Raw genomic sequence first — 15,833 nt, 5'->3', positions numbered from 1 at the left:
ACGGAGCACAATGTTTCTCACGCTCCGCCGCTTCAATAAAATCACTGTTTACTCATCATTATCTCTTGGGTTTTACCATTTTGTTGTGATTTTTTAATTTATTTATTTTGGTTTCTCCCATCATGGATATAAATGATGGCAGCTGAGACAGTGGATTCAGTCGATAAATATGATGAAAACACTTGGACAGTGAGGTAGAAAATGGTGTCTGTTATGCCATTTCATGTCAGTAGTCATTGGACTATGCTGTTGGGCTTGAATTCATACAATAGATGATGATAAACTGGTTATAACTTTTCTTTGATGGGTGTCCAGGATGATTTGAGTTTTAGCCATCTGCTTGTACTGTTATCCCCCTCTTTGCTTGTAATGATCTGAAAAGCAAGTAAAACGTTATTCATTTACAATTTTTGCAACTGGAAGGGTAGCATGAAACAAATAATAATAATAACCAGTTTTTAAATGTCATTTCACTGCTAAGCCTCCAACAGTCTGTTGTCTTTTAGATCAGTTACCGAACTGAAGCTCACAACACTGGGCTCCTCTTTTTTTTCCTGGTAAATTGCTCATATTTTAGTGGGTTTCTCTCAAGAAATTGGCAGTTTCATCTAGTAATCCTGGACTGTTTGGAACACCAGGAAGGTTCTCATTTGGTGCCCTACTCCTTTTCTGTTTGGCAGAGATCTCTGGGAACTCGGAGGATATCCCTCTGGTGCGCTGGCGGCAGCAGTGGCTGGAGAATGGCACTCTACTTTTCCATATCCACCACCAGGACGGCAGCTTGAGCCTCCCAGACCCGACAGAGGACCCAGCCAACGATTCTACGAAGGAAGAGCTTCGCATCCTACACATCTCTGTGATGGTAAATGTTTTTCTTTTTTACATATTGTTATAGGACTTTTTGATAGGCTACAATGTTCTATTCATTAAGAAGTGTAGGAGTTCAAATATCTTAAGCTATCTTAGTTATTTTTCTTGAGGCTGACACGTCCCTAGAGATATCATCTTTGAGATAAGATCCTTGCTTTTGTTTTCTGATGTTTTCCAAGCAAAACTGCTGACTGCAGAGATTTGTTTTTTGTATTCTTACTAAAGGTTTTAGGGAGCTGTAGATCTAGCAGAGCTCTGTAAGGGTACAATGGCGTGTTTGAAGGTAAATATGTTACAAAACATCTCTATATAATAGTTCACTCTGCTTTAGCAATTCTTTTTTGTCCTAGTTTACATGAAGTCTGTCTAAACTTTCCTTTTTTTTATTATTTACCTTTGTCACTCTACCAGGTTCATTCATACTGAACACATATAAAGCATTTGCCTTTCACTGTAGCCTGTTGTTCTGCTGTTTGCTACAACACACACTTGTCAGAAAATATGATGTGCTTTAACTGTAAAGACGCAGGGAGCTAAACAGACTCCTGCACTTAAAGAGCGTGTTTTTTCTAGTTTCAAAAACAGCTGTATACTTTTACCCTTTCTATATCAGAGAGATGTTAGATCATAGCAGGAGGACATACATTTACAAAGTTCCACATACCAAGTGCAGGATGTAGATTTTTGCATGCGTGCACTGTATCAAACCTTATCTCCAATGTCGGCCAAGTAGGAAATGAATCCTCAGAACTCTCAGCTTCCTCCTCTTGCCCGAGGAAATGTATATTTATTAGATCTTAGATATGCCACACCTACTCCCAGTGCCCTTTTTCAGCCCAGAGACATTACAATCATGCTTTGATGGATGATATGTATTTTCAGATATTGAAAGCATATTATAGCTGTATACACAAATGATTAGTCAGCCAGAGAAAACTCTGGCCAGCAGCTACATCTGCTGAACGGAGGGAGGGAGATGCAATTCTGTACTTTCAGACCACGATATGGTGATAAATAATGGCCTTTTTTTTTGTCCTTTACATGTTTTGCATGCATTAGGAAACATCACGTTGATCTACTGGGTGCATAAGTTTGAAAGGTGGCAACATTCTTGCTTGGAAATAAGATGACAAAGGCTAAGGCTCTGTTTCTTCTTACATTTTACACTAATCTCTCATTTTCACCCCCTGTGCCATCTGCATTTTACATCCCATCAGCTTCAGGTCTATGTCTTTGTGATTCCTGATCTGTTAATTCCTCATTGTGAAAGCAATGCGGCGGGAGTGCTGCCACAAAGGTGCTTTCATGAAGGTGTGGAGAGAGAAGGATTAGCATTCAAATATGAGCAGACCGTAACGACAGATGGAAGCTGTGTAGCCAATGGGCTGCCCAGGCCCCACTGCAGCTTGCCACCCGGCTGGAGCCCCCGACCTATAAATCCAAAGCCGTGTCACTTGTTCAGCTCCTGGTGGACACGGAAAAAGGTCCTGTGAAGGCTGTTTTTATGGGCTTGTTTACTGTAGCTCAAACACACCGATGTCATGGGACCTTTTCCGATTGTATGTCAGTGGAGCCTAAAGAATAATAGCTGTAAGCAAAGATTATTAATGGAAAGTGTGAGAGGAAAACACAGCAAACTACAACTGCAAGAATCTAAACTGCATCTGACCTCAGTAAATTCTCAGGATGCATTTTTGATATAATCACACATCAATAATTGCATTTTCCAGTTTAGTTGTTGTTTTTGCATTTGTTAGCATTCGCTAAATATGATCTAATTTTCTAGGTGCATATCTGAGCCAGCTGGTATAAATCATTGTTGGATTGTTGTGCAATAAATTGTCTTTCAGTTACGTAAATAGTATAATCTTTGAGAGCAGACACTTAAAGCTGATAGCACTATCCATCCACATGGCATCCTTTTTTTTAGGTGTTTGTGCAAGTTTTTATTATCACATTTGTGCAAGATTATTCTTCAGTTACTGTTCTTTAGACACAAGTTATAGTCTGGGCTACTGCAAGTTCTTTTGGACCAACAATTACATTTTTTTCTGTTTTAAAAAATCTGATTTTGTGATGTAGCCACATCTGCATGGTCACCAGATTCAGTTGCAGCCCCTCTAGTGGTTCTTTAAAGACTAAATTAATCCAGTTGATGCCACTAAATTTGCAACCCCAACCTGACAATAGACCCGAAGCAGCAGTACATATTTTTACTGATTTCAGTCCATGACTCACTGTTAGTCATCAAGTGCCTGGTGGGGATGCTTCATCTGCTCTTTCGTTTGTTGCACATGTGCTTTTAAAACTGGCACAGAAAAAAAAGAAACCTGGTTAGCCTGACCATTAGTCTGAAACTGTTGCATATTCAACTTGGGGAGTTGGCAAACAAAATAAATAGCAGAATTAGTAATCGGATCCCATGATGTTTGATGTATGTGCTTAAAAAAACTGCAATAATTTACTTTATATATAAAAATAATTATCAAACTAATTATTGATTATTTCACTGTTTATGAATCAAACTAGGAACTGCTATATGACATTTTGATGAGCTGTAGAGAGAATGCCAGATGCCCCTAGTCTTTTCCATGTTGAAAGGAAATGCTTCCTCCATCCTTAACATCCTGCATTCCTTTTCAACATTTCTAGAGGATTTGTTTTGCAATCATTTTTTCTTTCTTTCTTTTCCTCTCTTTCTTTTTTTTCTTTAATCAAAGACATGATATGGACTTGAGCTATTCCCTGTTCTGCACTACTGAGCCAGGTCAACTCAGCCAGGAACATCTAATCTGCTACAGTTGATTTCCTGGCCATCATGGTCACCGGGAGACTATTTATGCCTAATGGACGAGTAAAGACTCTGGCGTTTTAAGGCTTGCAGACAAGCCAAACTTGTCATTGGCTTGCTCCTAAAGGGGAATCAGGTTCAATGGACTGCATTAAAGTTGAGATCCAAGGCTAAAGAAGCTTTTTTTTTTATCTGTTACTTGAGCCTGATCATTTAGTTTATTTTTCAAGTTACACATTTGAATGAATGAATAAATGTGCAGAGGTTATTTTCTGTGTGTTTTTGAAATTCTGTGATGCTTCCTCACGCAGGGTTCAAAGCTTTTCCGCTTGTAGTCACATAAACAAGGTGACCATGGTGTCCTCCACTGGCTGCAGCTGGTCATCCATAATAGATGACTAACCTTGTGTTTGTCTGTACCTACACCAGGTGAAACACTGGCAGTTCAAACACACATTCAACTCCTGCTTGAACCCCAAGTGGCAGACAGCTGCAAAATAAACCCCTTAACTCTTGCTGAATGAAGAAATAAAACCACTATAGACATATAGATTTATTTAGACAGCATCATATTTTCACTGTGGCATGATTGGTTTATCTATAGAGAGCTCTAGTGTGTTATTGCTGTGCACATTTCTCCCTTTTTAATTTCCAAATTTTAATTAGTTGCTGTTTTGCTACAGGGCCTCACTGGATCAATCCAATCAGCACACGGAGTATGGAGGCATCCAAACCAAACAGAGTCAATTACATTATATGATTGCCTAATATTTTCATGCTTAGGGTGAGATTCAATGTTTTTCTCCTGTGAGTCTATTTTAGCTCTATTGTTTTTCAGAGGCAATAAAAAGACAAATTTCAAGTGTGTACAAGCATTTTAGTGAACGGCAAACCAAATAGTACAAATGCAGCCAAAGAAACATAAAAAAATGAATACATTACTGTGTAATAAAATAAGTTTTAATAAAAAGAAAAATTATTTAAGCCTTCGTGGTTGCTGATGTTGCTTACTTTGCTGCAGGGTGTAATTTTAGGACTATATGGGTAGATTTGCCCTCAACTGTGGCAAAGCTTTTGAGATTTAAGTTTACTGTGGTTCAGTGGTGTGGGGAATAAATAAATAAATAAAATCCCACACTGTGCCCACTCAACCCAAAATGTGAAGAGCAGCCTAGTCTGTCAGAGCTGTGGGGCGCCTTATGTTAATAACTGCTAGGTCGCACTTTTCTTCCAGTCTGCTTTGTGTTGGCTGAAATACAAACTATGATGCCAAAACATTACAGTTTTTATGACTTGTGTTATAGCACCAGCATTTTTCTAACAGCCCCATTTTAGAAGTCTTAACGTCACTAAATCCTGTTGTAATTTACACATGTAGTATACAGTATGCATTCTGTAAGAGAAGCTGTTCAGCCTGAGATCTGTACCAAAGTAGAAAACATTTCTAATGGAATTATTTACAGCCTCTACAGGAATCTTCTCTGATCACTGATGTAAAAAAACAAATGAGGATGCACGTGCTAAACCTTTAGTATAGTCGGCATTTGAGTCATAACGTCATTGCCCACACACACCATGCACCCTTTACGCTTGCACGGTTGTTAGACAATATTATTATAGAATATAAACCTAGTAGAGCTCTTAGCTCCAAGAACTCAGGTCAGATAGTACCGACTACAGCTGAGACTAAACATAGAGAAGCAGCATTTAGTCTCTACTGCCTGTGGAGATTAAAATTTCACTAAAAGTAGACACTTTTAAATCCTGGTTCAAAACATTTCTTTTCTCATGCGTCTGTGCATGAAATCTGCATGATATCTTTAAACTTATCAAGACTGTTGTTTGCTTTCAATGGTTTGAATTAAAATTTCTTATTTTATATGATTTTATTATGATTTTTGCAATGTCTTAATATGATATACTTTCTCTTTGTATTATTTTACATACTTTTTAATGCTTCTTCTGCACCCTGCTGCAATGCTTTTAATGTTTTATATAAAGCACTTTAAATGGTCTTGTACATGAAATGTGCTATACAAATAAAATTGCCTTGCCTTGCCCAGAGAATACAATAACTAAAGGGCGATGTAGAGTTCAGAGTTCATTTCTGAGTTCTGACGCAAGTTTCAGTAGCAATATATCAAACATAGTGGAGGAATTCATGAAAGAGACAAAAAGAGGCCGTGCAGTTGATGGTGTATGCAGCCATTCAATATAATGCAGCTGCTTCATCATCTTCCTTTTCTTTGATCCTTTTGCTGGTTGTACGTGCTCGACATTGTACTGCACTGTTTGCTCTGTTTGGCCAGGATTCTTCAAGCTCTCTGAAAATGGACAGATAGTTACACATGAAATGAACGCAGAGGACCGAAGACTCTGTATGTATGCACATATGTATTCATTGGAAATGAGTCCTTAGGTAGACTGAGAAAATCAGATATTGTGGCATTTATGAAATATCTGATGTCAATATTTTGAAAGATAATCATCTTTTGTTTGAACGTAAATTTTCCTAAGTGCATATATAAAGACCAAAGGATTTAAATGAAAACTCTCTTGTCTGTCTAACAGGAGGAGGATGTTGTTTCTCCAGCATAAATCCTGATAAAGCTGGGGTGACAGACGAAGGAAGAAATCAAAGTCAGAAAGGGTATAGGGAAATAATTTAAATAAAAGAACAGGAATGAACAGGGTATATAATGTCATGACATGCTTCCTCTTGGCCTCTCATTTCACTTGATTGTGTTTTGAAAATTAATACCTCTCCTACATGCTCTAACATCAATAATACCTATTTATTTTGTAGCAGCAATTTTTCCACCTCTTCTAAGGGTATACAAATATGTAAGGCTGGTAATAATGATATAATCTTGCATTTAAAATCCTGTTTTAAACCTTCTCTTTTTTTTGTATGGGTTTTACACATCCAAAACACTTCCTTTATGTTGGCATTTTTTTGTTCTGGATGCAACAGAATTTATTCAGCCTTAACAAATGTTTAATGTAATTTGAACCTAAGTGGAAATTCCAAGCTGAATTCACCTTTGTTGTGTCCCCATTTCATGCGTTACTGCTAAGAGCTACAAAAAATGGGAAAGTCTCTGCCATTCTTCACAATAATATGAAGCAATCACAGTGTTAGCACTTTATGTTCAGCCACAAATCATTTCACAACACAATAATATATCAGCTTTTTGAAACACACACACACACACCTATATCCCCCATCAGTTTGTGGGAGTGAATGGTCATTGTGACAATGCTCAGCACAGGATATCGACACGGTGACCCTCCTTAAACCTGGTCTGATAACATTGATCGTATAAACCTTAAATCTATGCGGCCCTGGCCACTTGTAAAGCATTCGGCTCTGCTGAATCTCCAGCCTCCAGAGAACGCTCTCCAAGCATCACAGCATGGTGTGTTTTTGAAAAGCCTGCCGAGTGAAACAGCCCAATCCATAGCTTCCCTATGGGCCATGAAGACAGCAGACAATCCAAACGCTTGGCCTGTCTGTAAGGCTGCTGAATCTCTGATGCAGACATGTGTTTGCTTTCCCAACAGCAAGTACAAAAAATTTTACAATTTCTGTTTAATAAAAAAAAAGGCTATTCCTCCTCACAGCTGCACAAGCTGGTATATTAACAGTGAATTAATTAGTGTTTTATCAAAGCTTCTTGTAATCAGTAATTTCAGTTTCTTTAGTGATTGATGAAAACAGTTAACAAATTTTAAAGTTGTTACTGAACTACTTCAACTGGAAATGCCGGCTGCCAACATGCATGCTTGAACAGTACTGTGGGGGATGAACTATAACTATACAGTGAATGTGAGCTTAATTCTCTTTTATTCAGTGGCTTTAATTTCAAATTGTTCAAGTTAACTCAACCCAGTGTTGTCGGAGCACATATATATTTTATTTCTTTACTACTTACAGGAGCACAGCAAGAATTAAACACAATGAAACTAACTGGATAGTCTATGGTGTACATTACTTTTGTAGTTTCTGTGTCTTAAAGCTGCATCTCAGTGAGCACAGAAGTTAGTCTGACTTGTTTTGATGTCAAGAATCCAATAATTTCCTCACTCTGAGGATATTTCAGCCAGGATGAATGTCTCATAAAGCAGAAAACATGCTTATAATAAAGCAGACCTGCATGGAAGCTGAAATGTTACATGCTGCTTGGCTGGTTTATTGTTCCTTTGCAAATGTAAAGGATGCCATGCTTGCTTTACAGTAGAAAAAAAAGATTACTGTGAGCTTTTTAGATCCAATTTAATTTCCTGAACAGACACGCCAGGACAGAAAATAAAAACTGAATTCAGAGATTTCTGAGTCAGAACAGATAAAGAAACAATAATAATAAGTTTTAATTGGAACTGCTCTCATGTTTGTTTGATAATATTTGGCTTCATCAGGTTAAATGAGGCATACAGTGACTCTTCAAATAAGACAAACCAGCACGTCAGTCAGTGGTATAATTGTAAACATTACACAAATTTAAGTAAGAGACTGCTCACACTAATGTAAAAACATGGTGAGAAACGCTAGGACTGATCAAAGTGTCTAAATATGTGTGAAACAAGTTCTTTTCAAGTCAGTGAAAAAAATGCATTACGAGTATTTTTACTACCTGAATTTGGATGCTTTTCCTTTCCGTGGAACAAGACATTCTGTCTTATCTGAACCCAGCAATCGTCACGGTTCCCCACGCTAATGGTAAGCGAATTTCATAGAGGTATTATGCTGAACACCTACACTATTATTTTTCTGACATTCTACCATAAACTTCTAATTTTCAGAGTATTTGCTGAAACACTGTGAAATTCTAGCTCTCATTCGCCTCTACCAAATGAATTAGTCACTCATGAACGAGTGCAAAAATGAGTTTTGGATTTGTGCTGATGAAACTTTGGGATGTTTGAAGCAGTTAAACTTTTGAGCCAAGACAGATCCAGAACAAAATATGTACGCACACATTTGCAAAAAGATTTTTTTTTCCTTTGGAATATAACATATGCAGATGCATTATATTCAGAAAGTTTAACAAAAGAAGTATGAAGGAAGAAGTACAACAGGAGAGGAAGGTTTTTCTTTTAATTAATATTTATGCAGAAAAAGAGGCATATGTATACAAATCATGGGGTTTTTATCAAAGTGCTTGTAATGGCTTTGCAAATATTTTTCAAATAAACTACATAAAAGAGTAAACTCATACTGAACAAGAACTTGTCTATTTATTGTTTTTAATAGTGCTAAATCATCTAATGTTGTGGTAAATGTGGATGTTTTGTAGTAGCATAAATCCTACAGTGAAGCTAAAGAAGCTTCTGTAAGAGAAATAAGCGTAAGCTACTCTTTCTTTACGTTTTACAGTTTTGCCACCAATTGTTGGTCCGAAATTGCAATAACCTGGCTGTAACTAGTTTATTCATAACAGCACAAGTACTCAATCTCATTGTGACACTGGGGCACAGTGGGAATTTAACCCCAAACTGACCTTAATGTCAGTATGGTCAATAGCTGGGTCTCTCTGTGCATATGAATGCTGTCACTGTTGCTGCGTCAGTTACCCTTCTGTACTGGAGGCATTGGCTGGCAGCCACACTTTGAAAAAATGACTTTATTTCTTTACATTATGCAGAACTAGAGTTGTATGTGTTAGATTAATTAGACAAGATTAAACCAAGATTATACTTTTGTGAACATTAGAAGACCACAATGAATAAACCTAGTGTCAAGCTTTGGTCACTGACGAGGTAGTATCAGAAGAACAGATTTGTCCCTTTCCAGTCACCACAGATCCAACCAGTACACACACCACACTTCCATTAATCTGTTGAATTCTCCTCGACACAAACTGCTCTAATTGCAATGAATTGTTTTAGGTCTGATATTAGACAATTTATTAACAGTCCATTAATTAAAACTAGTCCTCGCTTCAGAACACTAGTTCTGTACTTAATATTAAATCTACAATTCACAATCTTAGCTTAGCTTCACAGAATGCTAGCATTTGCTAAATAGCTTCTACTTTGAAATACAAAAAGGGCTTGTATGTATTTATGTATGAACTAGTCTTCAGTATAGAAACATGTCACTTGAGACCACAAGGTTGTAGCTTAAATCACACAACACTTAAAGCTAAATTAAGTTATCATGACATGAAATTAAATGAAATTTTATACAACTTTGTGTGATCTGGAGGAACGTTCCTCCCCAACGTACAGGCGCCAAGTCAGGGAGCTAGTGTTCCCACACCTGCTTGGCTCGTCTTACCAGGAGCAACCGTAGCCCTTCTCGAGGACAGTGGTTGCAAAGCCCAAGCTGTGCATCGAGGTGAGTCCAACTATATCTAGCCGGAAACACTCAACCTCGCACACCAGCTCAGGCTCCTTCCCTGTCAGGGAGGTGACGTTCCTCATCCCTAGAGCTAACATCTGCAGCCAAGGATCAGCCCACCAGGTCCCCGCCTTCGGCCACCACCCAGCTCACACTGCACCAGACCCCTATGGCCCCTCCTGCAGGGGGTGAGCCCATGGGTGGGAGGGCCCATGTTATATATATATATATAAGTTATAAAATAAGTTATATAAGTTATATAAGCTCCCAGACTTGGCGCCTGTACGTTGGGATTTATCCCGGTTGGCGAGAGGGTAGCCTCCTTTTGCCTTCAGGTTTGGGGGACGGGTCCTGACTGTTTGTGCTTATGCACCGAACAGAAGTTCAGCGTACCCATACTTTTTGGAGTTCTTGGAAGGTGTGTTGGAGAGCACTCCTTCCAAGGACACCTTCCTTCTGCTGGGGGACTTCAATGCCCACGTGGGGAATGACAGCAAGACCTGGAGGGGTGTGATTGGGAGGAACGTTCCTCCTGATCTGAATTCAAGTGGTGTTTCGTTATTGGACTTCATGGATTGTCCATAACGAACACCATGTTCAGGCATGAGAGTGTTCATATGTGCACTTTGCACCAGGACGGGCCGCAGTTCGTTGATCGACTTTGTAGTTATATCATCGGGCTTGTGGCTGCATGTCTTGGACACTTGGCTGAAGAGAGGGGCGGAGCTGTCAACTGAACATCACCTGGTGGTGAGTTGGCTTAGATGGTGGGGGAGGATGCCAGTCAGGCCTGGAAGACCCAAGCGTGTTGTAAGGGTCTGCTGGGAAGGTCTGGCGGAGTTCCCTGTCAGAAAGAGTTTCAACTCCCATCTCCAGCAGAGCTTCAACCATGTCCCAGTTGAGACAGGGGACATTGAGTGGGCTTTGCTCCATGCCTCTATTTTTGAGGCGGCCAACCAGATCTGTGGCTGCAGATTTAAATACAGCATGTATGTATATGATTTTTCAAAAGTAACCTTACAACTTTACAGTTATACAACTATAATTAAATTCACATTAACATTCCATCACCATGCAGAACTACCATGGCTACATGCATTATTAGCTTTTATGAAATACATCAAATTAAATCAAATGATGTAGGCCAGTTCTCTCATTAATTCTCATTTCCAGTGGAGGAACCCTTGTATGACGTGTGTGAAATGGAGTTTTGACTTTCACATTTGTTCAATGTCAAAAACCTGCACCAGGTCATAAAATCTGCTGCTTAGAACCCCCACAGTTCCAGTTCATTGATGGTGTTAAATGTTGTACTTCAACCTAAGATTTAGAAGTTAGCATGATAACAAGTGCATGAAATAGATTTAGTGTTTGAACACTGTCACTTTCCTGTGACCTGATATCAAATTCAATCAGGAGCACTTCTGCAAAGATAAAGATTATTATAACCAAAGCAAGATACTTCCTTTTGTTATCTTTTAGCTGTTAGATTGTCCAGATCTTTCAGCCTTCCTGATTCGTAATGCTTTGCATCCAGAGACTAAGTGACAGATTTATAGCTTAGCTCTAATTCTATGTCTCCTCTGTTATCCTGAGAAAGGCCATGTCTTCTCTTCTTCATTCAGGACTTTCATGACAGGAGTGTAAGTCATAAGGAGGGCTGGTGCCATTATAACATCATCCCCATCCGTTAGTAAGTGGATTATGGGCTGGAGCGCTGGCATGCTTTGATGTGTGGCTTGGTTTTATTGGCAATATAAGAGGACACAGTCCACTTAGTCTCTGCTCTGATTCCAAGTAATGCTGGCATTAACTTTTTTTTTTCCACATTGCCTGTATTAACCCCCGTCCCCTGTGCATGAGCACTAATGTGGGTTGATGGGTTTAAATTCCATTTGTCACAGAGGTTGATGTGATTGAGAACCTTTCAAAGGACTTGACATTTGATATCTTATTCGAGCTTGCCGAGGAATGAATGAAACAACGTTGGTGCTTTATGGTAAATTTAGACATATTTTTCAAATATTGATTTGCTCCATTTTTAAACGTGGAGATTCCTAATTTCTGTTACTTATCTTCATTTGTTAAAAAGAAGTTAAAGTGTTATGCAATCAACACCGTGGACACTGGAAATCTTCACAGCTCTGACACCTTATTGCTCCATTCTTACCATCACTCCTGTAACTGTAAAAAATACACAACTTCACACATCCATCCCACCTGTGTTTAAGAGATATTCAGATTTCACAACATACGTGTACTTCAGTAAGCATGCTCTAAAATAATGTAAAAGACATTTTTTTTATGTTGTAATAAAATAGTGTAAAAATAATGCTGCCAATATGTTCTTTATGGTAAGTAATTTCATAAAAAAAAGAAATAAAGAATCAATCAGGTGTCTAGGGGTTTGTCTCCCTCCTCTTTTAATCTCTTACTCCTTGATGCTGGGAACAGGATTGGGGAATATGTTCCATCTGTAGCATCGTTCCATCATAGCGAGCAAGAATCCTTCTTCTTGTCACTGAGGACAGCTCGTGATGACTTCAGCTGCATGTTTGGCCTCATTGCCATGCAGCAGAAAGAATTTGGGACAGAGGTAGTTCGTGATTGATAAAAATCTAACTGCCTTAAACGTATGTATTGTGCTCTATTTCACTGGCAGAGAGAAATGGAAATAAAAAAGAAATTAAAAGAAAGGGAACCCCAGTTGCACATAACTGTGGATTAGGAGCAGAATGAACTTTTTCCAGTAACTTTATATGTAATTAAGTTTTTATTTTTAAAACTGCTGGAAAGTTTTTTTTTTTTTTAACATGTGAAAGGTGTGCTATAGTGGCAGATAGTTTCATATCCCCCTGCGGCATAACTTGACATGATTCATAAATAAATCAGTCTCTTGGTGTATTTGTATTTAAAGTGTGTTCTCTGTTTTCTTGGATTTTCAATGAGTATCATCAGTGACTTTCAAAATCTGAAAAAATGTAATCAGTGAAAACCAAAGGTCTCCTTTCGGTCCACTGTGCATGCAGATTTACTGCATAAGTGGCCCATATCACCGTGTCATTTGTTAATGTCCTTGACTGTGCAGATTAAGCAAACAACATATGCAAATAGGACTTAACTTTTGCCAATTTGAATTAATCTGAGCAACTGTAACCTATTTTTATTCAGCCTCAGAGTCCGATATGTTTGAATAAGGATGTTTTATGTAAATTACTGATTAAACCCCAGTTTTCATTCCCTCATTTTTGCTTATCTTTCCATAACTTTACTTGTTTGAATTTGCCGACGCCCTGCCTATTGCTAACAGATTTTGTTTTCCATTATTTTATTCTTTTTTTTTAAAAAGGCAAAGGGTTACATGAAAACATTTGACTGGTGTTTTTAATTAATTTGTTCAGATTTCTTATTAAAAAGGTGGAGAATCCAAACTTTTGATCACATTGTTGAAGAGGAAATATGTTACAGTATATGTCGATGTAGAGCTAAATAGAGAACTTATCCATTTATAAGAAAAAAAAATTGGACGCAAAGCACTTACTCTTTTATAAATAAATCCAGCTCATGTGGTAAATTGCTGCTGCCTGTCTCTCTGTGCTGTCACCTTGACATTTCCATAACTCTTTTTGACATTTTCCAAATTGCCACATGTATCTGATTTTCATTCATTTGATTGCACTCAGCTGCTAGCATGAAATTAGGCTTGTGGAAAAGGTAAATTGCATAAGCCGAACATGTAATGTTGGGCCCTAAAGTCATACCTGTGGTCTTATCTTTCACTTCTCCACTCTAAATTGAATTTAACTAACCTTAAAAATGCAAATGAATTGTATTAAAGAATAAGGTAAATAAAAGATTCCAGGACGTATCTTTGCCTTTATTCACAGAGGGAGTATCAAACGGACAGTTGATTTCACACCTTCCTGTGTTTCCACAGACTGCATGCTTTTGACTCGCCTTGACTTTGATCCATATCCTGCTTCTTGGCAGGGTTCTCCAACTCGGCTCTGGCCTTTTCTGCTCTCTGTTTGACGCTTCCCGTATCTGGGTTGCTCTCTCTCTCCAGTTTCTTTCTGATTCTGTCTCTGTCCTCCCTGCTAACCTGTCCTCAGGGCAGGCTCATCGCCCTTCATCTGTCCATCCTGCATGATCTCCCAGCCCTGTGCGGGTGTAGATGCTTCTGTATCCCTTTACCCCATGGAGTCTCACAAGTCATTAAAATCAGAAAGAAAAAGAGCAGAATGGAAATGCTCACGTGGCCTGACCCAGTCATCTGGTATCAGACCTTCCTGGAGTACATGTACAGTTAGAGCTGATATTGGTAGTCATAATGGACTTCCGTATTTCCATAAAATGTGAGCCAAGCTGATTTCCCTTTTGACTTTAGTCAGATTTCATGGCTGTGATGGAAAATGGACCTGTGCTGATCACATTCCTCTTTGCAGCAATGCAAGGTTACTAGAGAGGTATTGCACTTGGCTAATAGCAGTTCCCCTCCCTCCCTCCTCCCAAGAAAAAATAAATAAATGAAACAAAACACACTGTCACACCATCATCACCATCCTTTGTTAAATTAGTGTGTCATTTTAACCACCCAATCCCTTAAAAACTACTGAAAACCACCATCAGAAAAAATCCTGTAGTTGGTAGCTTCTCCACAACTGTAGGGTTAAACCTTGGCATCAATGGATCAGTGGCACGCTGGAGGATTTTGAAATACCCTTAAGTGCTATTCTTATCACCCAGCCAGTATGACATCTGGAAAAATTCCAGCAAAACCATGTGGACTTCCATTTAGTCACAGCTTTGAATTACATCTCCAACATACGGGTTGATCAGAGGATTTTAGTAAGTTCGGTCCTTACAGTGTCAGGATAGCTGGTGTTAATCCCCCAACTGTGATTTGAGAAAGACTGCTGTAGTTAGGGCCCTGAAATCAGTGGTATTATTAGTAGTTAGTAAAAATCATTACAAGTCATATTCAGAACTTTATTTCAAGGTGAAATGGTTGGTGTTAGAAGCTTTTTAAACACTGTAGAAGTTATTCATCCAGTTCTAGCGGCAAGTTTTGTTTTTTTTGTTTTTTCCAAATCGTGCTTTTGGCATCACGATTTTGACTTTGATCCATATTCTGCTTGGCAAGATTCTCTGACACTGTACCCACCATGCCCCTCTCTGCTCTCTCTCCACCTGCTTCCTTCTCTGTCTCCCTGTCTTCATTGTCTGCTCCAAATGCCACCTTCCTCCCCTCAGGGCGGGATGATCGCCCTTCTGCTGTCCGTCCTGTGCCTCGTCCTGATCCTGTATACCCGCAGGCGCTGGTGTAAACGCCGCCGCATTCCCCAGCCCCAGAAGAGCGCCAGCGCTGAGGCGGCTAATGAGATCCACTACATCCCGTCAGTGCTGATGGGAGGCCAAGCCCGGGAAAGCTTAAGGAACTCTCGGGGTCAGGGGCCAAACTCCAGCGGAACCCTCAGCATCCGGGAGACGCCGATTTTGGATGGGTACAAGCGGGATTGGCTGGATTAGGGGGATTTGAGTGTAATCTGAAACATAATAATTCTGACAGTGATCACTTTGATCAAGAATGAGCACATGGAGTTTGTTATTCCACATTTTGTGTAACAAAATCTCAGAATTATTTAGAATTTAAAGGACTTGCTGATTTTTCCCACCTACTTTGCTTTATTGTTTTAGTCTGTAATGAGTTTTAAGGCTTAAGCCTGTAAAATTTACCTTATCAATACATTTTGTCACACATGGAACCATCTACTTCTCCATCAAGCAGAAAAGCCACTTGTGACATTTATTCTTATTTAAAGAAGTCAA

The 15,833-nt window shown here is 39.0% G+C and overlaps 1 protein-coding gene across 3 annotated transcripts in view; it reads left to right on the top strand.

The window, feature by feature from the left end:
* Window positions 1–15,833, top strand: part of astn1 (astrotactin 1) — a 400,574-nt gene that overhangs the window by 72,543 nt on the left and 312,198 nt on the right. For all 3 annotated transcript variants that reach the window (XM_041992000.1, XM_041991999.1, XM_041992001.1), the window contains exons 2-3: window positions 681–862; window positions 15,258–15,508. In XM_041992000.1, coding sequence (XP_041847934.1) covers window positions 681–862; window positions 15,258–15,508 — 433 coding nt within the window. The remainder of the gene's footprint in view (window positions 1–680; window positions 863–15,257; window positions 15,509–15,833) is intronic.

Source organism: Melanotaenia boesemani, chromosome 8 (genome assembly GCF_017639745.1).
Source record: "Melanotaenia boesemani isolate fMelBoe1 chromosome 8, fMelBoe1.pri, whole genome shotgun sequence".
Classification (NCBI taxonomy): domain Eukaryota; kingdom Metazoa; phylum Chordata; class Actinopteri; order Atheriniformes; family Melanotaeniidae; genus Melanotaenia; species Melanotaenia boesemani.
This window is presented reverse-complemented; position numbering and strand designations above follow the sequence as displayed.